The sequence below is a fragment of the Lithobates pipiens genome, unplaced genomic scaffold, assembly GCF_037356315.1.
Source record: "Lithobates pipiens isolate NorthernLeopardFrog02 unplaced genomic scaffold, aLitPip1_a1.2 Scaffold_28, whole genome shotgun sequence".
NCBI lineage: Eukaryota > Metazoa > Chordata > Amphibia > Anura > Ranidae > Lithobates > Lithobates pipiens.
Genome location: NW_027507789.1, coordinates 163,299,877 through 163,324,256, shown reverse-complemented (window position 1 = coordinate 163,324,256; position 24,380 = coordinate 163,299,877). Strand labels below are relative to the sequence as shown.

General features: G+C 43.5%; 1 protein-coding gene across 1 annotated transcript in view; it reads left to right on the top strand.

The window, feature by feature from the left end:
* The window catches only part of MED24 (mediator complex subunit 24), a 122,932-nt gene that overhangs the window by 34,715 nt on the left and 63,837 nt on the right, over positions 1 to 24,380 (top strand). Inside the window, exons 5-8 of the mRNA XM_077459823.1 lie at positions 5,740 to 5,813; positions 9,296 to 9,519; positions 16,828 to 16,939; positions 22,064 to 22,214. Coding sequence (XP_077315949.1) covers positions 5,740 to 5,813; positions 9,296 to 9,519; positions 16,828 to 16,939; positions 22,064 to 22,214 — 561 coding nt within the window. The remainder of the gene's footprint in view (positions 1 to 5,739; positions 5,814 to 9,295; positions 9,520 to 16,827; positions 16,940 to 22,063; positions 22,215 to 24,380) is intronic.

The following is a 24,380-nucleotide window of genomic DNA, read 5'->3' as shown; positions in this document are numbered from 1 at the left end:
CTGTGTTAACTAAAAATAGTCTCAGGACTGTTTCAGTGGAATAAATATCATAACTGGTTTGTGTTTGGACTGTTTTTCCATTTCATGTAAACCAGACGGGATTGAAGATGAAATTAAGTATAGATGTCATTTAGCAGGAATTACAGAGCCAGCCTGTTTTTCCCTTTTCATAAAGACACATTGGATTGTCGGAGGCATATGAGGACTGTGTGTTTACATTTTTATGTATACATTCATGTGTACATAATATCGCGTTCTGGTCACATCGCCCCCGGAGCGGAAAAAAAAAAAGTCAGGATCCTAGCTGAGAAGTGCAAATATTTACATTAGGGAGAGAATTCTGGTTAAAGAAGAAGATGTATGGAAGTGGAATTTAGCTTGCTGCATCATGGGAAGGTTATGCGGGGTTTGGCGGAGAGACAAGCTATTTGCAGAAGCGGATTGTTTATTGTGATGTGCACAAGGGACATGGGTCAGGCATTGTAAGGAAATGTCATAAAGGCATTTTGAGGAATAGCACATGTTAAGACGAACGCAGATCTTTTCCATTAAAATACCGCCCACCTGCTGTGTGGCTATAGTGCATCGGGCCAGCCCATATTTATTTATTACAGGTACTTGCATAGTACCGTCATATTACACAGCTCTTTAACATAGACACTTTATTGCCAAAAGTATTGGGATGCCTGCCTTTATACACACATGAACATTAACCACAAAGTGATTGTAAGGGTTTTTTTAAAATACCGAACATATCATACTTCCCTCCACCGTGCAGCTCGTTTTGCGCAGAGTGGCCCCGATCATCGTTTTCTGGGGTCCCTTGCGATGCGTTTCCTCCCCACATCACATAATCCCCTAGGAAAAGCGCTCTCCCGAGGGGGTTACCTTGTGGGCGCTCTCCCGAGTCCAGCATTCTGCGTCAATTTATGACTCGGCCCCGGCCCCAATCATCATCATCTGGGGTCCCTCGGTGGCTCTCGCTTCTCCTCCCCCCATCACATAATCCCCTAGGAGATGCGCTCTCCCGAGGGGGTTACCTTATGGGCGCTCTCCCGAGTCCAGCATTCAGCGTCAATTGATGACTCGGCCCCGATCATCATCATCATCTGGGGTCCCTCGGCGGCTCTCGCGTCTCCTCCCCACATCACATAATCCCCTAAGAGAAGCGCTCTCCCGAGGGGGATACCTTGTGGGCCTCTCCCGAGTACAGCATTCTGCGTCAATTTATGATTCTGCCCTGGCCCCGATCATCGTCTTCCGGGGTCTCTCGCGGCTCTCGCATCTCCTCCCCACATCACATAATTCCCTAGGAGAAGCGATCTCCCGAGGGGGTTACCTTGTGGGCGCTCTCCCGAGTCCAGCATTCTGTGTCAATTTATTACTCGGCCCCCGGCGCCCGCATCATTGGATTTGATTGACTGCAGCGGGAGACAATAGCTCTGCTGCTATCAATATCCAATCGAGGGCCGGTCACTGCCAGGTGTTTTTTCACCCTAATGCAGGTGAAAAAACACAAAAGTTTACAACTCCTTTAAGGACAGGAAGGATTTGCCCCTTCAAAGAGGAAGTAAACTCTGCTTTACTTTGCTCATTTTTGGAATATTGTCATAAAACAAAGTATCAGCCGTCATTCAACACTGTAATATTTAAAAAAAAAAAAGTTTCCGAACTACTTTTTTTTTTTTTTTGTTTTATAAGAAAAGATCTTCCGGGATTTGCCTGCCCCATCTTTAGTCTTTTCTGTGGATGTAATTTATGCTCTTCCTCTGTTCCCCCGCCGAAATCTTGCACAATCGCAGGAGAACCAGGACGCTGAGGAGGAAGGAGAAGTATCACAAGCCTTCCTAGCTGTGTCATTCTCAATTGAACACAGATACCTGGCATGCTGTTGTTAGGAAAATGGCACTGCAGTGCAAATCACATGCGATCTCTGTGCGATGCGATTTCATCCATACAGATAGTATGGCTGAATTTGCATCGCATCTGGACCAAACTCGCATAGGACTTTTTTTTTTTTGGTCCATAGCAGAATTCTTGTCCAAGTTTGCAGATCGCGCTGCGATACGCAAACTGATTTGGGGTTGTCATTAACTTTTAACTGACACTCCCAGCAGTTTGCATAGGGCAGTGTGAACTGCCGCTGGGGGACATGCGATGCGGGAACTCGCAGTAGATTTGCAGCGTTCCTGTATCACAGCAGTGGGAACCGGCCCTTGCAGACAATTGCGCGGTCGTGCAAAGTTGTACCCAAACAAAATTTATACTATATCCTTTTTTTCCCCATAAATAGAGCTTTCTTTTGGCAGTATTTAATCACCTCTGCAGTTTTTATAGACAAAAATAGTGTGACAATTTTGAAAAAAAATAAAACATTTTTTTACCTTTTGCTAGAAGAAATAGCCAAATAAAAATACATATTTTTGTTAAAAAAAAAAAATGCAATAAGCTTATATTGATTGGTTTGCACAAACGTTATAGCATCTACAAAATAGGGGATAGATTTATGCCATTTTTATTTATTTTTTACTAGTAATGGCGATATGCAATTTTTAGCGGGACTGCGACATTGCAGTGGACAGATCGGACACCTTTTTTTACTTTTTTTTTTTTTTGGGACCAGTGATATTTATACAGTGATCAGAGCTAAAAATAGCCACTGATTACTGTATAAATGTCACTGGCAGGAAAGGGGTTAACACTAGAGGCTATCAAGGGGTTAAGTGTTCCCTAGGGGGGAGGTGTTTCTAACTGTGGGGGCAGTGTACTGACTAGAGGAGGAGAGAGATCGCTGTTCCTAATCACTAGGAACAGTCGATCTCTCTCTACTCCCCTGTCAGTACGGGGATTTGTCTGTTTATATTAACAGATCCCCGTTCTGGCTCTCTGAGGAGGGATCGTGGGTGGCCAGCGGACATCACGGCCACAAGCATCGGCTCCAGCATCGGGCGCGCCCCCTATCGCTCTTAAAGCGGCCGACAAACACCTACGGCGATTCGTGAAGCTGTGCCAACCTACCGCAATATAATGACAGCGGCTGGTCGGCAAGTGGTTAATGGCATCCCAGTCTTAGTCCGTAGGGTTCAATATTGAGTTGGCCCACCCTTTGCAGCTATAACAGCTTCAACTCTTCTAGGAAGGCTGTCCACAAGGTTTAGGAGTGTGTCTATGGGAAATGTTTGACCATTCTTCCAGAAGTGTATTTGTGAGGTCAGGCACTGACCAACTCAATATTGAACCCTATGGACTAAGACTGGTACACCATTAAAGTTCATGTGCGTGTAAAGGCAGGTGTCCCAATACTTTTGTTAATCTAGTGTATATTGTACATTCACATAAGTTCCTGCCCTCAAGGAGCTTACAATCTAAGGTCCCTAAAGCCCTTTACACACGGGCAGAATGTCGGGAGACATTTGGCAGTTAAAATATTAAAATGGCCAACATTTGGCCTGACTCCCGGTCAGCTCTCTCAGCCAATGGCAGAGAGCATGATCGATGTGTGCCGGTGGTAAGCCGTGCCCCTGCCAGAACACAACAGCTCAATGGGGGGAGATCACTGACCTAATCTTGCATAGTTAGTACAGCAGTTATACAGTTATTTTTATATTTTTTTAACGTACACCTCGAAAAACGAATAGTGTGTACCCAGCTTGACTCACGTTCATACATACACATAGTAGGGCCAATTTAGGATCCAGAAACCAGAGTACCCGAGGAAACCCAAAGAAGCACAGGGAGTGCCGCATCTACAAGTCACCTTGTTTCTGGTCACCTTGTGCTCTGAGACCACAGTTTTGCTGTAGAATATGTTTGAATAAGTTTTTATTAAAAGAATAGGGGTTTGTTAGAATTTTATTTAGGGTTGCACCGATGCCATCCCCTGTTTTATTTTTATTTTTTATTTTTTTTATATCAGAGTACTGACACCTTTTGTCAAGTACTCGCCAATACTGAGTACTAATACTTTGTTGCGTCATTTGCGCCAATACAAAATAAATGCGTGCAAATCGAACTGCAAAGAAACGCATGCGATTTGAACAGGAATGCGCCGCAATTCCTGTCCTAACCGCATGTGATTTCCCCCACTGCTCCTGTGTGTATAGAAAGGAGAAAGCGCCATCTAGTGGGCAGTTTATTAAAAATGTTAGAACGTACATATCTGACCAAATGCAAAATCTGTATAGTGTCCCATGGATGATTGAAAATCATGGCCGCTGGAGGAGAATTTCCGGGACCCCTGTGGGTATAGGGCAGCAGTGATGTCAGCTTGTGGGTGGACCACCTCTACATCTCCTGCAGCCCTGTGAGCACCTCCATCGCCCATAATTTCCAATCATCGGCAGGACGAGGACAGATATGTAACTAATGTAAGTTATAACTTTTCTAATAAACTGACTTTCCCTTTCTATACCCAAGGTTTTGATATCGGGAGCAATTCACAAGGTGACTTCTACTGTGTTTTCTCTACAAATATAAATATTAACAACCACTTTATCAGTGCAGCCTCATTGGTGCCTATAAATGCAGCCCATCAGTGTGGCATATCCGTGCCCGTCAGCGCAGCTTATTAGTGTTTATCAGTGCCCATTAATGCAGCCTATGTCTGCATGGGAATCACAGGGAGGAGAGCCGGTCGGATCACAGAGGAGGGGCTTGTATCTAAAAGGCCGGCCATTGTCAAAGTCCCGCTTCCTATGATAGACATCACACTACAATTTCCCAGCATTGGAGCAGTGTTCTCTCTATCATAGGAAGGTGGGACTTTGTTTGCCCGCACCAGCATTTCAGATACAACTTTAGTGGGAGAAGTTCCCCCTCTGTGTGGTTCGGCTGGCTCTCCTCTCCCTTCCCCACAGTTTCCTGGCTTCACTGGGAGGAGAATCGGCTCCCTTTCAACCCCCGCCTGCCAGCAGGCCCACCCCTCCCCTTCCGATGCAGCTCCATACTCGCCCTAGGCTTATTTCGACTCCTCAAATGTGAGCAGGCGAGTGGAAATTTTGAGGGCCACCCTAGAGACCCTGTCTGTATGTGCAACCCCCCGTAAATCTCCTTTAGATTGCAATGTGAGGACATGGCTGAACAATCCATTGAGTCTGTATCCGATCAGTCAGACCCCTGCACTGCATAGGTGATCTTTGATCTAAAGGGGATTGTATAGTGTGTGCCCACCTTTTACACTTTCTTACCTAAAAAAAACAACTTGTAATTTAGACCCCCTATCACACCGAGGGCGTTTTGCAGGCGCTATATCGTTAGAAATAGTGCCTGCAATCTGCCCAAAGACCCCTTTCACACCAAGGATATTTTGCAGGCGCTATAGCTTTAGAAATAGCGCCTGCAATCCGCCCTCAAACTGCTGCACCATTGTTTCCAGTGTGAAAGCCCTTGGGCTTTCACATTGGAGCGGTGCGTTGGCAGGACGTCAGGTAAATTCCTGCCAGCAGCTTCTTTGAAGCGGTGAAGGAGCGGTGTGTTTACCGCTCCTCCACTGCTGCTCCCCATTGAAATCAATGGGGCAGTGCTGCAATACCACCGGCAAAATGCCGCTATTGTGGGCGGTTTTAACCCTTTCTTGGCCGCTAACGGGGTAAAAGCGCCCCGCTAGCGGCCAAAATGCGCCGCAAATCCGACGGTTTTACCGCCGACGCTGTGGGCAGCGCATGTGTGAAAGCCCTCATAGAGGTACCAATACCAGAGTAGATGTGTGTTTGTATGCTGACAGCTCTGTTTTCTCTACAGTTTGATGACTTCTCCAGAGACCTTTGCGTCCAGGCCTTACTGGAAATCATGGACATGTTCTGTGACAATCTCAGGTAATATTTCTGTTATATTTTGTAGTAATTATGAAACTTGAATTATAGGCAAAACATGTTTTTACATTTTGGATAAAGTAAGGGAGGGTTAGATTTTTTTTTGTTGCCATCTGTGTCCCATTGGGGAGCTTTTCCTTCACTTCCTATCCCATAGCCAAAACGGGAAGTGAGAGAAAATCCCTGCTAATTAAAGGAATACCTTTGGGAACTAGTGTCCCTATTGAAAGATTTCCCCTCTATCACTTTTCTAGGGACAACCCAAAATTTTGGCTTTTTCTTTTGCTTTCACCCCTTCCCAACCGGCCGCCGCAGTTGTACTGTGGCAGGTTGGCTCCCCTGGGTGAAACGACGTAACTGTAGGTGGCCTTTTGACCACCAGGGAGCACACGCTGGAGCCGATGCAAGTGCCTGGCGGGTGCAATGACCGCCGGGCACCCATGATTGCTTGTAACAGAGCGAGAATCGGGATCTGTGTGTAAATGCACAGATCCTGGTTCTCTCAGTAGAGAGGAGATCAATCGTGTGTTCATACCAAGTATGAACACAGATTTCTCTCCTCCCCTAGTCAGTCCCCTCCCCCCCACAGTTAGAACACACCTAGGGAACACAGTTAACCCCTTGATCGCCCCTAGTGTTAACCCCTTGCCTGCCTGTAACATTTATACAATAATCGGTGCATTTTTATAAAACTGATTGCTGTGTAATTGTCAATGGTCAAAACTGTCCAATTTATCCGCCGCAATATCACAGTCCTGATAAAAAATGCAGATCAGCGCCATTACTAGTTATAAAAAAATAATAATAAAAATGCCATAAACCTTTCTCATAGCATGCGCAAACCAATCAGTTTACACTTATTGTGATATTTTTGGTAAAAAAAAGTAGAAAAATACATATTGCCCTAAACTGAGGAAAACATTTTTATTTTTTTTTAAGTTTGGGGTATTTATTATAGCAAAAAGTAAGATATTGTTTTTTTTCAAAATTGTCGCTATTCTTTTGTTTATAGCGCAAAAAAAAACAAAAAACGCAGAGGTGATCAAATACCACCAAAAGAAAGCTCTATTTGTGGGGAAAAAAATACATAAATTTTATTTGGTTGCAACGTTGCACGACCGCACAATTATCAGTGAAAGCGACACAGTGCTGTATGGCAAAAAATGACCTGGTCATTGAGCAGCCAAATCTTCCGGGGCTGAAGTTGTTAAAACAGGACAAATTAAAAGGGTGAATCTACCTATGGGGATGCAGACAGCAAAAAATAAAAATAACAGGTTTTTTAATCCATCTCCACTCTATCCAAAATGTAAAAATAAAATAAAAAGTTTAACCTTCAATTCTACATTAAAGTATATTTTCAACCCCAGAACATGAGTGTAACATATTGCAGCTTACTATTCGTTTGATATGGTGGCTGCGTTCATTTTTTATTTCGACCAAGAACATTTTCAGCAAGTACAGAATAAACCTATTGATCTTGCCAGAAATTAAGTGTTCTATTAACTTCAGTGAGATGAACTGATATATCCAACAATGTTAACTTTATATCAAGCTTTCTCCTGTGAAACATACCCCCCCCCCCCCCCCCATGTAATGCAGATGATAAGAGGAGGATGTTTGTGGTCTAAATCAGGAGAGAGGACTAGTGACAACACTCCATAGATACAGTGGAGAAGTTATTGTCGCCCTAGGACAGGAAGTGTTGTTCTCATGATACCTGGTGAGCAATTAAGGGGGAAAATCCTGCAAAAAATGGATGGGGCCACCCAATCAGAGGACTAATAACATGTAATATAAATGATTGTGTTTGGGTTTAGATAAGCTTACAAAAAAGAGTGGTTTAAAGTGTACATCTCTCTTGCTCACGATACTAATGAAGTATAATTTGCTCATGCAGGGCAAACATATATTCACTTAAAGATCCTGCCAAAAATCTAGTGAACTGATGACATCCTCTGATTATTGTTGTCAGCACTGCTCTGTTTTTTCTGTGATACTCCCCCAGTAGTCCGAAAACACTTCCCTTCATAGGGTGGCAATGCTGATCCTCCAAATATACAGTACAATGATGGGACGTTGTTACATTACGACAGGAAGTGTGTTGCTGACAGCTTCACTAGGTGAAAATTAAAGGGAAAGAGACAAAAAAAACCCAGAAAACTAATGCAGCCAGCACATTTCACCCCTTCCCGTCCATGCTATAGCCGAATGATGGCTACAGCATTGGCTTACTTTGCCAGGAGGGTGTCTCTAGATGTCATTTTGACTTAGCTGATAACAGATCGGGCTAAAGGGCCAATCACCTAAACCCTATTGGGCATCCTCAAACGGAAGGTGGAGGAGCGCAAGGTCTCTAACATACACCAGCTCCATGATGACGTCATGGAGGAGTGGAAGAGGACTCCAGTGGCAACCTGTGAAGCTCTGGTGAACTCCATGCCCAAGAGGGTTAAGGCAGTGCTAGAAAATAATGGTGGCCACACAGAATATAGACACTTTGGGCCCTATTTGGACATTTTCACATAGGGGTGTACTTACTTTTGTTGCCAGTGGCTTAGACATAATGGCTGTGTGTTGAGTTATTTTGAGGGGACAGCAAATTTACACTGTTATACAAGCTGTACACTCACTACTTTACATTGTAGCAAAGTGTCATTTCTTTAGTGTTGTCACATGAAAAGATAGAATAAAATATTTACAAAAATGTGAGGGGTGTACTCACTTTTGTGAGATACTGTATCTGCAGTGTTTTGTTATCTCTGTTCGAGGCACTATGTCCCCTAGCTGTCTCCTGCTCCATTCTCCTGTTATCAGCCTGATAGCTTCTGACAAGTTCTCCCTCACATATGATGAAAGCAGCCTGAGTTTGGTGTTGGGAAGGATGCTATAGATTAGCAGAGCCCGGAACCATTCAACAAACAGAGCTGAAAGTCTCTACCTATGAGGAGAGGGGGTGTGTGCCTTTTCTCCAATCAGCTGCCTTGGCTGTATGCCCAGGCTTCATTGCAGTGCTAACCAGGAATAGAAAATCTCCTAACACCATGTGCACTTTCTAAACGGTATATAAAGATGAAGACAGCAGATATACATGTAAAACTTATGTAGGAGGGTTTGTTTCATCCCTGAGGCTGTTCGCTTCACTCGGTATATGCGAGGGTTTACATCCACTTTTTAAGACGGAGGTTAGTCATGTAAGGTTTTGTAGCTTTTAGGAACCACAACAATTTCTGAATATTGGGCACATTAGTCTGCTGAGATTGGTCCAGTCCTAGACTGCTGTTAATATTCTTTTTAAAGTAAACACAAGAAAAGCAAAGAACAGTGATGGAACCTTAAGTGACTTAATTTTGTTTCCACTCAGGAAAATAAATCTCATATAATTGCTAATGATTATGGCTGTGCATTAGTTTTATAGATGTTTTCCTGTTGCTTAAATTGATGACAACTCCGCATTAGTTTTGCCTATTTACCTTTGCTTCTAGCTGCCATGGTAAAGCAGAAGAGTGCATCAGCCTGTGTCGGGCCCTGATGAACGCTTTGAACTGGCTTCTAAGATGTTCTTTATACTACGTGGAAAAATTGAAGGAAATCCTAGATCCAGTGACGGGGGAATGTCAGCTGTCCATGTGCCTGAAGAGATTGGAGTCCATCCTTGGCAGCACTAAGAACCGTGCGCTCATCCATATCGCCAAACTGGAGGAACCAGGTATGCTTGAGAGGGACCGTTCTAGTAACTGTCAAGCGGTTCTTCACTACACTGACCGTTTACAGTCTTGTACATGTGTCTTTTTCTCCTTTCACATTGAGGAAGGGCATAGTTCAGATGTTTACTTTAGAAACCAAGTTTTTAGCTGGATTCTGTATTTCATTCTTGTCCATTGAGGGATACAGGAATTCAGATATAATCTTCTTATAATAGCACTTACAAACAAAGAAATCCAAAGCCAGCCCCTAGTAAAGCTCCCTATCTACCCTGAATGATTTGCTTTTTTGCTAGCAGACCTCAGCTCTGCAAAAAAAAGTCAAAGGTTTTCTTCCTCCATTGACTTCAGTCATGATTCCTTACCATAGTACTGCTTGAACTAATCTATATAACCGCTGCGCACACCGTATTAGCATGGAAGGTGACCTTCAGGCACACTGTTCTCTGTATTGAGGCACTTTCCAGACCTTTAGTGTACTGTGAAATTTAGCTAAGGAGTGCTCTCCAGATCCAGAGCTGTGGCACAGACCCGAATGTGACTTTGCCTGTGAGGACTCACTTTGTGGGTAGGGCCATTCAGAATTGGCATCAAATCAGTGAGGGTAACTACTGTGTTCTCTGTGCTCTTTCCTGCCATTTAGCATAGAGGAAGCACCACCCCACTGCTGTTTCAGCTTGCAAGAATCTAGTAGGAGTTGAGTCTCTGGCCTGTTACCATTGCTCGCCTACAGTGACCTGGTTTCTTCCAGCCTCCCAACTCTCATCAGCACCAGCTGACTGGGTTTGTGAGAAACTGAGATTTTGGGTCTAGTTGCGTCACTGCTAAGCAGTACAATATTTCTGTACATGGACACTCCTGCTTGTATGAGAGTGCCCACTGCTCTGTGTCCACTCTGAACTTTTCATCAACATGTACTCAACTGTTTGCACTGCTCTGCTCTTTGAGCACCTTGACCGCAGAGAGTCTCAATTTCATCCCCTGTACAGTCTATCTAGGACCCTCCTGGGCCCTTAAATCAGGCAGGGCCACTGGTCCATGGGAGTCCCACCAAAATTACAAGGGGTTATGTTTGATGTTTCCTACTTCACTACATCTAGATCAGTGATGGCAAACCTTGGCACCCCAGATGTTTTAGAACTACATTTCCCGTGATGCTCACCTACACTGCAGAGTGCATGAGTATAATGGCAAATGTAGTTCCAAAACATCTGGGGTGTCAAAGTTCGCCATCACTGATCTAGATGTTGCAGTGCCTTTGCCTCCAGAAGGGAGTGGGAGTTCTCCTTGTAAACAAGTGTTACTTGACCCCTGCGTTGGGTGGTACTGAGGGTTTTAGCCTTAATTGAACAGTGCTTCTGAAGGACATTGCCTTGAAATTTGGCTTTCCTTAACCAGCATTGAAAAGAAGAAAAAAAAGGCTTTACCTTAACCACCATTATTTGCACCAAGAAGAGAGGTTTGTGCACTTGGGTGTGCCTTGGATCCTACGCATTAGGGACATGTGTCTACTGGGATTGTCAGCAGATGGAACACCTTAGTGTCCTGGTGCAGGCACTCTCTGCTAGGAACAGAGTATGTTCAGAGGATCTGGTTGATGGGCTCTGGTTGATCAGCTTCTTGCTGACTCGGGTACGGTTTCACTTCTTTGTCAAGTCATTCCTCTCTGATAGAGACCTTCTCCATCTTAGTCTGAAACATCAGGTTGATCCACCTTGCTCTCCTTTTTTGGTCATGATGGTAGGTTCCCCTATTTTCACCTCATCTATTCAGGTACTAGCCCTTTAGGTAAGTCCTGAGCTGCAGATGGTACCCAGAATTCCTAGAGTGACTTATGCCAGCCCACCAATGACTTAGAGATTTGGGTGGACTGCTTTGTACACCGGGGCTGTATCTGAACTCCTGCGTCTTTCAATGGATGAAAAAGAAATGGCATTTTTGTACCTACTGTAATATACATTTCTTGGAGTCCATTGAGGGATAATAGGTCCCACCCCTCTGTGTTTTTCTTCATGCCCTTAGTACTGTTACTACTACAAAACAGAGTCATGCTGATTAGAGGGGTTTACAGAAGAGGTTGGTTTAGGATTTGCTTGCCAGTATCCAGTTTTCCTGTAGAAGGCAGTATCAACTGTACCTGAATTTCTTTGTTTCTCAATGGCCTCCAAAAAATAGATTTTACGGTAAGTACAAAACTACCATTTTTGAAAAGCACTGATATTCTAAATCTGCTATTTTTGAAGAAACCGATCAATCAGGTGTTCTACATTGCAAGGGGCATGCTAACACGAGGGGCAACACACTAGGGCTTTAAGAAAGATAACTTTGCTTAATTTTTGTGCCTTCTTGGTACTGGTATTAGTTCTTTGTCCAGCTTTTTAAACCTTTTTTCCCATTGGCTTCATCAGTAGTTGAGCAGTCTAGGACTGTAACTTGGTACCCATATACTACCATCCCTGTTGAATCCAAAACTGGCTCTTAACCAACACCACCATGGTTAACATTTGTGTGACCAGACAGAAGACAGTTGTGTGGAGCCTTCAAGTGTATTTCAAGTAAACTTTTTCTTTAGACCCCATTCACACCTGAGCGTTTTGTAGCTTGACGCCTGAAGCTACAAAACGCTGGAGGGGAAAAAATCCATTATTCTCAATGGAGATGGTTCACATCTCCACTCCAAGTCGCCTGAAGCCCTACGCCTGAAGCTCAAACAAGTTCCGGACCCTTTTTTGTCGCGCAAATCGGGCTGATTTGGGCGTTTTTCTTCTTTTAACCTTTTGCCCTGCACAAATTCGCTCCAAATCGCGGTAAAAAACGCAGCGAATCACTGTAAAAACGCCACGAGTCGCGGTAAAAAACGCCGCAAAAAACGCTTGAAAACGCTACGCTCAGGTGTAAATGCAGCCTGAGTCTTAAATAGAGTGGGGAAGGGTTAGCAACCATGTAACATTTTCACTGCGGTCTGTTTTTTTGCTTGGGGGGGGGGGGGATTCATTCTGTTCTATTTGTCCTAGTAACAATTGTCACTGAGATTGAAGTGAAGATCCTTTTAGTTTTGAGTTGTCATCTGAGTAGGTATAGACAGGCCTGTTTCTCAGGGGCTTCAGCTTGTATATAAGGCTGCATTCACACCTGAGTGTAGCGTTTTCAAGCAGAAAATCGTGTGAATTTACCACGATTTTGCAGTGTTTTTTTGCGCAGGGCAAAAGGTCACCAATGTTAAAAGAAGAAAAATGCCCAAATCTGCTCGATTCGAGCGACAAAAAAGGGTCCGGAACTTGTTTGAGCTTCAGGCGTTCGGCTTCATTCGACATGGAGTGGAGATGTGAACCCTCTACATTGAGATGAATAGATTTTTTTCCCCTCTAGCGTTTTGTAGCTTCAGGCTTCAAGCTACAAAACGCTCAGGTGTGAATGGGGTCTCAGAGCAGTGTGAAGAGCAATCTTTGACAAAGCATTTGCAGAGCTTTCAGCAAGCTTTGAGGCTTTTGAAATACCATTCAGCTCCAATTTGTAAATGTTGAACACAGATCCTAATGGGTGTGTTGATTGTCATTTTAAAGTGTTTGTAAAGGCAGAAGGTTTCTTTTTTTTTATCTTAATGCATTGTATGCATTAAGATAAAAATCCAGCCCCTGTGCAGCAGCCCCTCTAATACCTGAGGTCCCTCTAGATCCAGTGATGTTGCACAAGACACTCTGCTTGCTGGGGACCTCCCTCCTCATTGGCTGAGACAATCAAGGTCAGTCATCCAATGAGGAGAGGAATGGGTCGAACTGCGGTTTTGTGTGTCTGAATGGACACAAGGAGCTGTTGCTCAGCTTGGGTGCCCCCATAGCAAACTGCTGTCGGGGCACTCAACAGGAGATAGAGACTGAAGAAGAGGAGGCTTGGGGCTGCTCTGTGCAAAACCACCACACAGAGCAAGTAAGTATAACATATTTGTTATTTTTAACTAAAAAAAAAAAAAAAAAAGAGACTTTACAATCACTTTAAGCAAGCTGCTAGCAGCTTTTAGCGGACTGTTAACAAGTTTCAAGAAGCGCTGAAGCCTGCTAGCAGCTTGTTTAAAGTGGCAATTGGCACTCCTATTAGGATCTGTGTTCAACATTTACAAACTGGAGGTTAATGGTTCTTCAAAAGCTTCAACAAAGCTTACTGAAAGCTCTGCAAATGCTTTGTCAAAGCTTGCTCTTCACACTGCTCTTATACACGCTGAAGGCCACGTGAAACGGGCTCTGCTCTGATGACAACTCCGCATTATGGTTCTTTCTTCACTTCAGTCTAGGTGACACTTGTTACTAGGACAAATAGAATAAGATGACTCTCCTTTGTGTTCTAATGTGGACATTTGTTGCGATGACTGCCGTCTAAAAGAGGATTTCCCATACTTTGGAAAGATTTCCTCCTGTTTCCTGTTATGTCTACAAGACAGGAAGTTACAGACAGAGCCAGCAAAAAAAAAAAGTTTGATCTCTCCCCTACTTTAAAAATAAAATAAAAATAAAATTTGCAATAGATATGCTTTCAGTTTAAGCACTGCTACAGACCACAGCCTACCTTAAAACCGTCTTGTAATCTAAGTTGTGTTCTCTTGCTTACCTGAAGTAGAAAAAACAGCTGCAGTAGAATTGTTTGCAACTGCCAAACCTCCATGTTTTTTCTTTCCTTAGCTTAAACATGCGTTTAGGAGCTTTTGACTTTTTTTTTTTTTTTTGTCAAAGTCCCTGAACTTACCTCAATATAAGTCTATATCCATGCACAGGTAGGCTTTTATCAGAGTTTAGGGGCAGTTAAACGTCCCTCTCCTGAATGCAGAAGAATCGCATTAAGGAGCAGGTCGTTTAGGCAAAAAAGCTGTACCGTGTTTTTGCTTCCAGGAGAGTTGCGTTTGGGGTGGCCAGTGTACATGTAGCCTTAGAGTTCATTCACACAGGGGCAACACGACTTCCAGCGAGACTTTGGGAGGCAACTTGGACACGACTTGAGTATGAATCACAGCGCGACTTGAGGCAACTTACAAGGCAACTTAAAGTTGCCTCCAGGACAGGGAACTTTGCCAGTGGCCAATCACATAATAATGAGCTCTGTGGGAGGGAGGGGTTTGCCTAGAAAACTATGTTTACTTCCTGGAAAGTTGCTTCAGTTAAGACAGGGAATCCGACTTGGAGGCAACTTACATTGAAATCAATGTGTACAAGTTACTTAGAAGTCGGATTGAAGTCGTACAGGAACCTTTTCTGAAGTCAGAGCGACTTCAGTAGTGTACATTAAAGTGGTTGTAAACCCTTACAAACCACTTTGACCTACAGGTAAGCCTAGATTAAGGCTTACCTGTAGGTCCAAGAAATATCTCCCAAACCTACACGGTTTAGGATATATTTGCCGAAAGACAGGCACCGCTGTCGATGGCGTATGCGCCGTCGAAAGCGGCACGCAGGCGCACTGAGCGCACAGCACTTAACGGCGATGTGCCGCATGCGCGGGAGTGACGACAGCGCCGGAGCAGTGAGACCCACCAAGAAGATGGAGGCTCCGGACTACAAGGGACAGCGGTGACATCGCTGGCTGCTGTGTCAGGTAAGTGACACATAATGGACTACTATGCGATGCATAGTAGTCCATTATGCTTTACCTTTGCAGGGAATCAAAGAGGAAGTAAACCCATTAGGGTTTACTTCCTCTTTAACCACTTGCCGACCAGCGCACGACGATGTACGTCGACAGAATGGCACGGGCAGGCAAATGGGAGTACATGTACGTCCCTTTAAATTTGCCGCCCTGCCTCCCGCGCTGGTCGGGACCCCCATGAGTCCGGTCGCGGGACCCGCGGACTCGATTGCCGTGGGCATACCCGCGATCGTCTCGCGGAGTGAAGAAATGCCGTTGTAAACAGCATTTCTCCATTCTGCCTAGCAACTAGTGACGCTTATCTCTGCTCCATGTGATTGGAGCAGAGATCAGTGTTCACTAAATGAAAGCCCAACCCCCCCACAGTTAGTAACACACCCCTAGGAACACTTAACCCCTTCACTGCCAGTGTCATTTACACAGGAATCACTGCATTTATATAGCAGTGATTACTGTATAAATGACAATGGTCCCAAAAATGTGTCAAAAATGTCCGATGGGTTCCCCACAATGTCACAGTCACAATAAAAATCGCTGATCGCCGCCATTACTAGTAAAAAAAATAATAATAAAAAATTATTAATAAAAATGCTATAAAACTATCCCTATTTTGTAAACGCTATAACTTTTGTGCAAACCAATCAATAATCGCTTATTGCGATTTTTTTTTTACCAAAAATATGTAGAAGAATACGTATCGGCCTAAACTGAGGGAAAAAAAAGTTTTTTTATATATTTTTGGGGGATATTTATTATAACAAAAAGTAAAAAATAATGCATTTTTTTCAAAATTGCAAAAAATAAAAACCGTAGGGGTGATCAAATACCACCAAAAGAAAGCTCTATTTGTGGGAAAAAAAAGGACGTCAATTTTGTTTGGGAGCCACGTCGCATGACCGCGCAATTGTCAGTTAAAGCGACGCAGTGCCGAATCGCAAAAAGGGGTCTGGTCTTTGACCAGCAAATTGGTCCGGTCTGAAAGTGGTTAAGGCAGCTCTCATTCACTTACATTGATTTTATCATGTTGTGCGACTTGAGGCAACTTGGGACCACTTCAAGTCGGATCCAAAGTTGCCCCTGTGTGAATGGACTCTGAGAGCCGGTTCACACTGAGGCAGCATGACTTGCAGCGCGACTGACTCGGGCGACCTGGACACGACTTCAGCGGTGACTTGCAAAACAACTTCTGTATTGAAGTCAATGCAAGTCGCCCCCAAAGTAGTACAGGAACCTTTTTCTAAGTCGGAGCGACTTGAGTCACTCCTATTAGAACGGTTCCATTGCACAGAGTGGGACATGACTTTTCAGGCGGCTAAGTCGCCTGACAAGTCGCCCCAGTGTGAACCGAGACTTAGGCCTTTAGAATTGATAGGTTTGTAAATAGGCTTTTATCTTTGTAAATGTGCCAGCCCAGGCTATAGAATAAGAGCCTACTCACGGTTAAAGGTTATTTTCAGCCTGGCTTCCTTCAGGTCCCCTGTGGTTATATGAGGTCTGCAGCATTCATTTCTTTGATAGCTTCTCCCGCTCAAGTTAAGTAGCCTGTAGGAATCGGGCCTAATGGATCCCTTGTTTCTGTATCGGATGAGCCATGTCGTCCTGATTGTGGCACTTGCATTGGGTGATACTCTCTAGCTGGCAGTTATGTCAGACCTTGTTATTTTTGTCTTTTCTCCTTGTAGTCTCCTGGGCATCCGTGGAGCAGTCATTGCTGCAACTGGCCGATTGTATAAGTCTCCTTCCCAGCATTCAGCTACAAAGCCAGGCAGAAGATTGTGTGTCGCTAATCAGGAGGTACGGTCCTGTCTGCTTTACTTACCCGCAGCATGTGTGCTTTTATTTGAGGGTCTTTCTATATATTGTTGTGACTGTTAGTCCAAAAGCGTTTCATATTTTTATAGCTGGAGTCTGTTTGACACAAACCTAATAAAAGAAGACCCATCGCTTTGACTCATTTAGCGTCGAAGTTAACGTGCATTTACATAAACTGAGGACACGGAGTTGTTCTGGTGCCCCACCTATGGAGGGCAGGGCACGAAGACCTGAAAGGACCAGCTTCTCCACAGTGACACTACTTCCAATTTCCCTTTAATATTTGTATGCCATGTTAGTAGGTGGAGTTTCATTCAAGCATCGTCTTAGTGCTGACACTTTACTAATTGTCTGTAAAGTGCCTTTTCAATTTTTCCTAACTTTCAACCAAGAATCCAGTCATCCTAAAAAAAAAAAAAAAAAAAAAAAAATAACCAGAAGCCTCTGTATATCTTATATACCTATTGATCAATTTTTTTTCCAGATTTGTAGTAAATTGGGCAAATAAGCCCATACATACAGTATATTCTAATAACAGATCATGCTTTCACAGTGAAATGTTGGGAATCTGGTGTCCTTTCTTGCCCCCTATGCCAGCCCACCAATGACTTGTTTGCCTCAGGTCTGCTGCATATGAGCTAGATGAAGTAAGAAAAATGCTGCGCATGCATCCTACGACATTACATTAATCTATTTGAAAACTGACAAATGAGCATAATGTATGGCGCGTTCATCTAGTACAGTGGTCTCCAAACTGTGGCCCGGGGGCCAGATGTGGCCCTTTGCTTGCCTTTATCTGGACCTTGGGGCATTATTCCCTCCACTGTTGACTTCAATAGGGGTATAGTTCCTGCCACTGACACCGACAATGGACACTATTCCACCCACTGATACCAATAATGGGGCACTATTCCTCCCACTGATACCAATGATGAGGCACTATTCCTCCCACTGATACCAATGATGGGGCACTATTCCTCCCACTGGTACCAATGATGGGGCACGATTCCTCCCACTGATACCAATGATGGGGCACTATTCCTCCCACTGATACCAATGATGGGGCACTATTCCTCCCACTGATACCAATGATGGGGCACTATTCCTCCCACTGATACCAATGATGAGGCACTATTCCTCCCACTGATACCAATGATGGGGCACTATTCCTCCCACTGGTACCAATGATGGGGCACGATTCCTCCCACTGATACCAATGATGGGGCACTATTCCTCCCACTGATACCAATGATGGGGCACTATTCCTCCCACTGATACCAATGATGGGGCACTATTCCTCCCACTGATACCAATGATGGGGCACTATTCCTCCCACTGATACCAATGATAGGGCACTATTCCTCCCACTGATACCAATGATAGGGCACTATTCCTCCCACTGATACCAATGATGGGGCACGATTCCTCCCAACGATACCAATGATGTGGCATTATTCCTCCTAATACCAAAGAGGGGGCGCTGTTTACTCCCACTGACACCAATGAGGGGGCACTATTCCTTCCACTGACACCAATGATGGGGCACTATTCCTCCCACTGATACCAACAATGGGTCACTCTTTCTCCCATTGACATCAACAATGGGGCACTATTCCTTCCACTGACACCAATGATGGGAGCACTATTCCTCATAATACAAAAGAGGGGACACAGTTTACTCCCACTGATGCCAGGACATTTTCTATTCACACTGGCCACAGTTGGGGCCCCCCTAAAGTTTGAAGGACGGTAAACTGGCCCTTGGTTTAGAAAGTTTGAAGACCCCTGATCTAGTGCATGTGCAATAGAACAGCACTACGAGATCTTGCTGTTTAGAGCAAGATTCCCCTGGGGCACTAGTAGCAGTGCCTTTTCATGGGGCATCTTTGTGACCAGGGCTGTGTGTGTGTGTGTGTATGTATGTGTATGTGTATGTGTGTATATATATATATATATATATATATGTATATATATATATATATATGTATATATATATATATATATATATAATCTCTGTAATATATGTATGTATGTGATCCAGGCATGGGGAGCAGCCTGGCTGGTAGCTCGCTCCTGCTGTGGTTCTACACAGCCGGAGCTGATCAGCGGGTTTCGCGGCCCGGTTATCCGCCTGCACTCGCTGATCATTCGGTAAACAAGGCAGATTGCCGTTCTGTCAGTAGGGAAGGCAATGATGCAAAGCAGGAACATAGATCAATGTCTTCCCCTAGTAAAAGCACATCCCCCACACTAAGTATATACTGGTTAGGCACACAGTAACCTTTTGATCGCACCTGATGTTTAACCCCTTCCAGCCAGTGTCATTGTCAATTAGTGTCCTGACTGTCAACCACAATATCGCAATCTCACTACAAGTCTCTCATCACTGCCTTTACTAGTAAAAAAAAGAAAAATATCCCATAGTTTGTAGACACTATAACTTTTGCGTAAACCAATGAATATACGCTTATTGGGAATTTTTTGACCAAAAATATGTAGCAGAATACATATTGGCCTAAATTGATGAAATTAGATTTTTTTTTACATTTATTTATTTTTTTATTGGATGTGTTTTAAAGCAGAAAGTAAAAAATATTATTGGTTTTTTTTTTGTTTTGTTTTTTAAAGTGGCGGTCTTTTTCTTTTTGTTTATAGCGCAAAAATAAAAAAACGCAGTGGTGATCAAATACCATCAAAAGAAAGCTCTATTTATGGTAAAAAAAAAAATATATATATATACATTTTGTTCAAGTAGTGACCTACGACCGCACAATTGTCAGTTAACCACTTCCAGACCAGCGCACGACGATGTACGTCGACAGAATGGCACGGGCAGGCATATTGGCGTACATGTACGTCCAATATTCGTTGCCGCCGTGCCATCGGGAGCGCGCCGCCGGCGGTGCGCTCCCGCGCTGGTCGGGACCCCCGTGAGTCCGGTCGCGGGACCCGCGGACTCGTTCGCCGCGGGCATCCCCGCGATCGTCTCACGGAGCGGCCGAATGGAGGAAATGCTGTATAAACAACATTTTTCCATTCTGCCTAGCAACTAGTGACGCTGATCTCTGCTCCATGTGATTGGAGCAGAGATCAGTGTACACTAAATGAAAGCCCAACCCCCCCACAGTTAGTAACACACCCCTAGGAACACTTAACCCCTACACTGCCACCCACTGGTTAACCCTTTCACTGCCAGTGTCATTTACACAGGAATCACTGCATTTATATAGCAGTGATTACTGTATAAATGACAATGGTCGCAAAAATGTGTCACAAATGTCCGATGGGTCCCCCACAATGTCGCAGTCACAATAAAAATCGCAGATCGCCGCCATTACTACTAAAAAAATAAATAATAAAAAATTATTAATAAAAATGCTATAAAACTATCCCTATTTTGTAAACGCTATAACTTTTGCGCAAACCAATCAATAATCGCTTATTGCGATTTTTTTTTTTACCAAAAATATGTAGAAGAATACGTATCGGCCTAAACTGAGGGAAAAAAATGTTTTTTTATATATTTTTGGGGGATATTTATTATTACAAAAAGTAAAAAATAATGCGTTTTTTTCAAAATTATCGCTCTATTTTTGTTTATAGCGCAAAAAATAAAAACCGCAGGGGTGATCAAATACCACCAAAAGAAAGCTCTATTTGTGGGAAAAAAAGGACGTTAATTTTGTTTGGGAGCCACGTCGCACGACCGCGCAATTGTCAGTTAAAGCGACGCAGTGCCGAATCGCAAAAAGTGGTCTGGTCTTTGACCAGCAAATTGGTCCGGTCTGAAAGTGGTTAAAGTACCGCAGTGGGCTTTAACTAGGTTCTGGATAACTGATTAGACCAAGTGATTAGAGTCTCCATTTGCTAAGCTGTTCTACGTATTTTATTTCCCATAAGATTCATTATTTCCAGCTATATTTTCAACTTTTACCACAAAAAAAAAACAAAAAAAAAAACATTGTAATAAAAAAACGATTGTTATAGCTTAGAGCATTAAAATGATAGTCTGATTCAGAATCACCAGCTTGGGAACACATTCATAAATCACATGAAAACCTGAGCACTAAAAAATAAAACCGCGCTCAACTCTCTCAAATACTTCCTCTGGGGGGGCAATGAAACCATCACGTATGTGTTGCAATGCACAAACATCATAGAAATACAAAATCTTCACGAAATCTGAGCCAATAAGATGCAAAGTACATGTCAAGAAATAATAATAGAGCGGGTAGCCCTGAGCGAGACATAGAAAAACTAACACTAAAGCTTGCAGCTGTCATATATTATATAATTTTTTTTTTTTTTTTTTTAGCTGAAACCCTAGAGAATAAAGTGGGTGGGGGAAACCCCAATATTTTCTACTTTCTGCTATAAAATATGTCCAATAGAAAAATATAATTTCTTCATAAAATTTGAACAAAAATGTATTATACTACATGTCTGGCACATAGTAAAAATACCTCATTACTGTTTATTGTTGACACATCTTCGTCGGACAAAAGTGGTCTTGCAGTTGCATTTGTCCTGAATGTTTACTTTCCTTGTAATAAAAAATGATACATTAAAATAAATAAGGAAAAAAAAAAAAGTAAAGCGCCCTGTCCCTCTGAGTTTGCGTGCAGAAACAAACGCATATGCATGTCGCGCTCGCCTATGTAAACGGTGTTCAAACCACACATGTGAGGTATCGTCGCGATCATTAGAGTGAGAGCAATAATTCTAGTGCCTCCTCTGTAACACTACACAGGTAACCTGTAAAAGATTTCTAACCATTGACCTATGGAGATATTTAAGTACCATAATTTGTTGCTCTTCCACGTAAATGCTTTACCTGGTCCCTCAATAGACTCAAAGAAAAGTATTTTACAATGGGTACAAAAATCCTGTGAAAACATTGCCCTATGGTATACCACTTTTATATTGAATATATAGATTTTTGATATACCTGTAACATGTCTACCTGTGTTATGTCTTTACTGTTTTGTATAAACCACCTTTTTTATATTTAGTTACTCTGAAAACTGAATTGCGCACTTAAAGAAAACAAAATGATGGTATGGTTACTAGAAATGACTGTTTTTTTTTTTTCTTATCCCAATATAGCATTCCATCCATGCTCTCTTCACACTCTGAGCAGCTACACTGCACAGGTTTCCCCACCGTTCATGCTATTGTGATGTTAGAAGGCACAATGAACCTTACAGGGGAGGCACGGCCATTTGTGGAACAACTGAACACGGTGAAGAGAATGCAGGTGAGACCATGCCTTTACCTAGTGAGGAGAGGATCGACTATTGCTGGTGTGGAGTGGGAATAATTCCTTAACTACTTGCCTACCAGACCAATTCTGAGACTTCACTCCTACATGATAATCTTTTTGCTAGCAAATTACTCAGAACCCCCAAACATATTTTATATATATATATATTTTTTTAGCAGAGACCATAGGGAATAAAATGGTGGTCGTTGCAATTTTTTATTTTGCACGGTATTTGCGCAGCAATTTTGAAATGTGTCTTTTTTTTTTGGGGGGGGGGGGGGTTTCATGCAAAAAAAAAAGAAAAGTTATCCCAGTTTTGTTTAATAATGTGAACAATGTTACCAATAGCTGTTACACATGGATACGTAACCTGTCACGCTTTGACCGGCCGCCATGACGTGCCCAGGATAACGGCCGACGCACACCCAGCGCGACGATCGGAGGTGCAGTGTGTCAGTCTGTCACACCTGCGATCACGGTATGAAGCCTCTGACAGAGGCTTCTTACCACATGATCAGCTGTGACCAAACACAGCTGATCATCGCGTGAACCAGGAAGTGCCGGTAAACGGCTTTTCTCAGCTCACGCTGACAGGCAGAGCTGATCGGCGGCTCTCCATGTCAGGGGGGGGGGGGGTCTGTGCTGATAATAAGCACATTGATTATCAGCACAGCCCCCATCAAAAGGTGCCCATCAGCTGCCAATCAGTGCCCCAGCAGTAATGCCTGTCAGTGCCCCATCGAAGTGCCACTCAGTAATGCCTGTCAGTGCCCCATCAAAGTGCCACTCAGTAATGCCTGTCAGTGCCCCATCGAAGTGCCACTCAGTAATGCCTGTCAGTGCCCCATCGAAGTGCCACTCAGTAATGCCTGTCAGTAGCTCCTCATCGGTGCTACCTAGCCAGTGTCGCCTATCAGTGCCCATTAGTTTAGTTTTTTTTTAATTGTCTGTATTTTTTTATTTATAGCGCAAAAATGTAAAACCACAGAGGTGATCAAATACCACCAAAAGAAAGCTCTATTTGTGGGAAGAAAATTATAAAAATTTAGTTTGGGTACGGTGTTGCATGACCATTCAACTGTCATTCAAAATGTGACAGTGCTGAAAGGTTCTCTTTACAGCGAGATCTGGGGTTTATAAGTCCCCACATCTCTCCTCTAGGCTGGGAAGCCTGAAATAAAAAAAAATTTAATGAAAAAAAATTTCTGCTCTGCTGTATTTTTTCAAAGGCAGACACTGGGGCATGATGACATGACATTGCGCATGGCCTACAAAAGCTCATAGAGACTTCTGGAGACCATCGGGCCCGCCGGATTCTATGTTGTCAACTTCCGGCTCCCGGGCATTTTTTTTTCTCTCCGGCTCGCCGATTGCACGGGTGAGCCAGAGGGCGGGGGGGCAGTCCCTTCCACCGCCTGTAAGAACGATCAATATCTACGATTGTTCTCATGGTGCAGAGAATCACCGGCTGTAAAAGAAGATATCTGAATGATGCCTGTAACTGCAGGCATCATTCAGATATCTCCACTCAGTCTGTGATGGCATACGGTGGGGAAGTGATTAAAGTGGATGTAAACCCGATTCATGAAATTTGAGCTAGGCACCTGCAGTGTTTTTTTTTATATTCTCTCTCTCTCTCTCTCTCTCTCCCTCTCTCCCTCTCTCCCTCTCTCCCTCTCTCCCTCTCTCTCTCTCTCTCTCTCTCTCTCTCTCTCTCTCTCTCTCTCTCTCCCTCCCCCATAGCTGCCCTGGTCTTGTGTTATCAGCCCGAGAATGTCTAACAAGTTCTCCAACACATGAGATAAAACCAACCTGAGTTTTGTATTGGAGAGGATGCTATAAATATATTAGCACAGAGCATAGAAAGATTCAACGAACAGATCTGAAAGTCTCTACCTATGAGGTGAGGGGGTGTGTGCCTTTCCTCCAATCAACTGTTTGGGCTGTATGCCCAGGCTTCACTGCAGTGCTAACCAGGAAGAGAAAATCCAACAAGATCTGAACTTTCTAAAGACTATATACAGCTGAAGACAGCAGATATACAAGTGAAACTTATATAGGAGGATTTGTTTCATCCCTGTGTATCATCTGGGGCTGTTCACTTCACTGTGTATATATGAGGGTTTACATCCACTTTTAAAGAGGAGCTCGAGTCTGGGA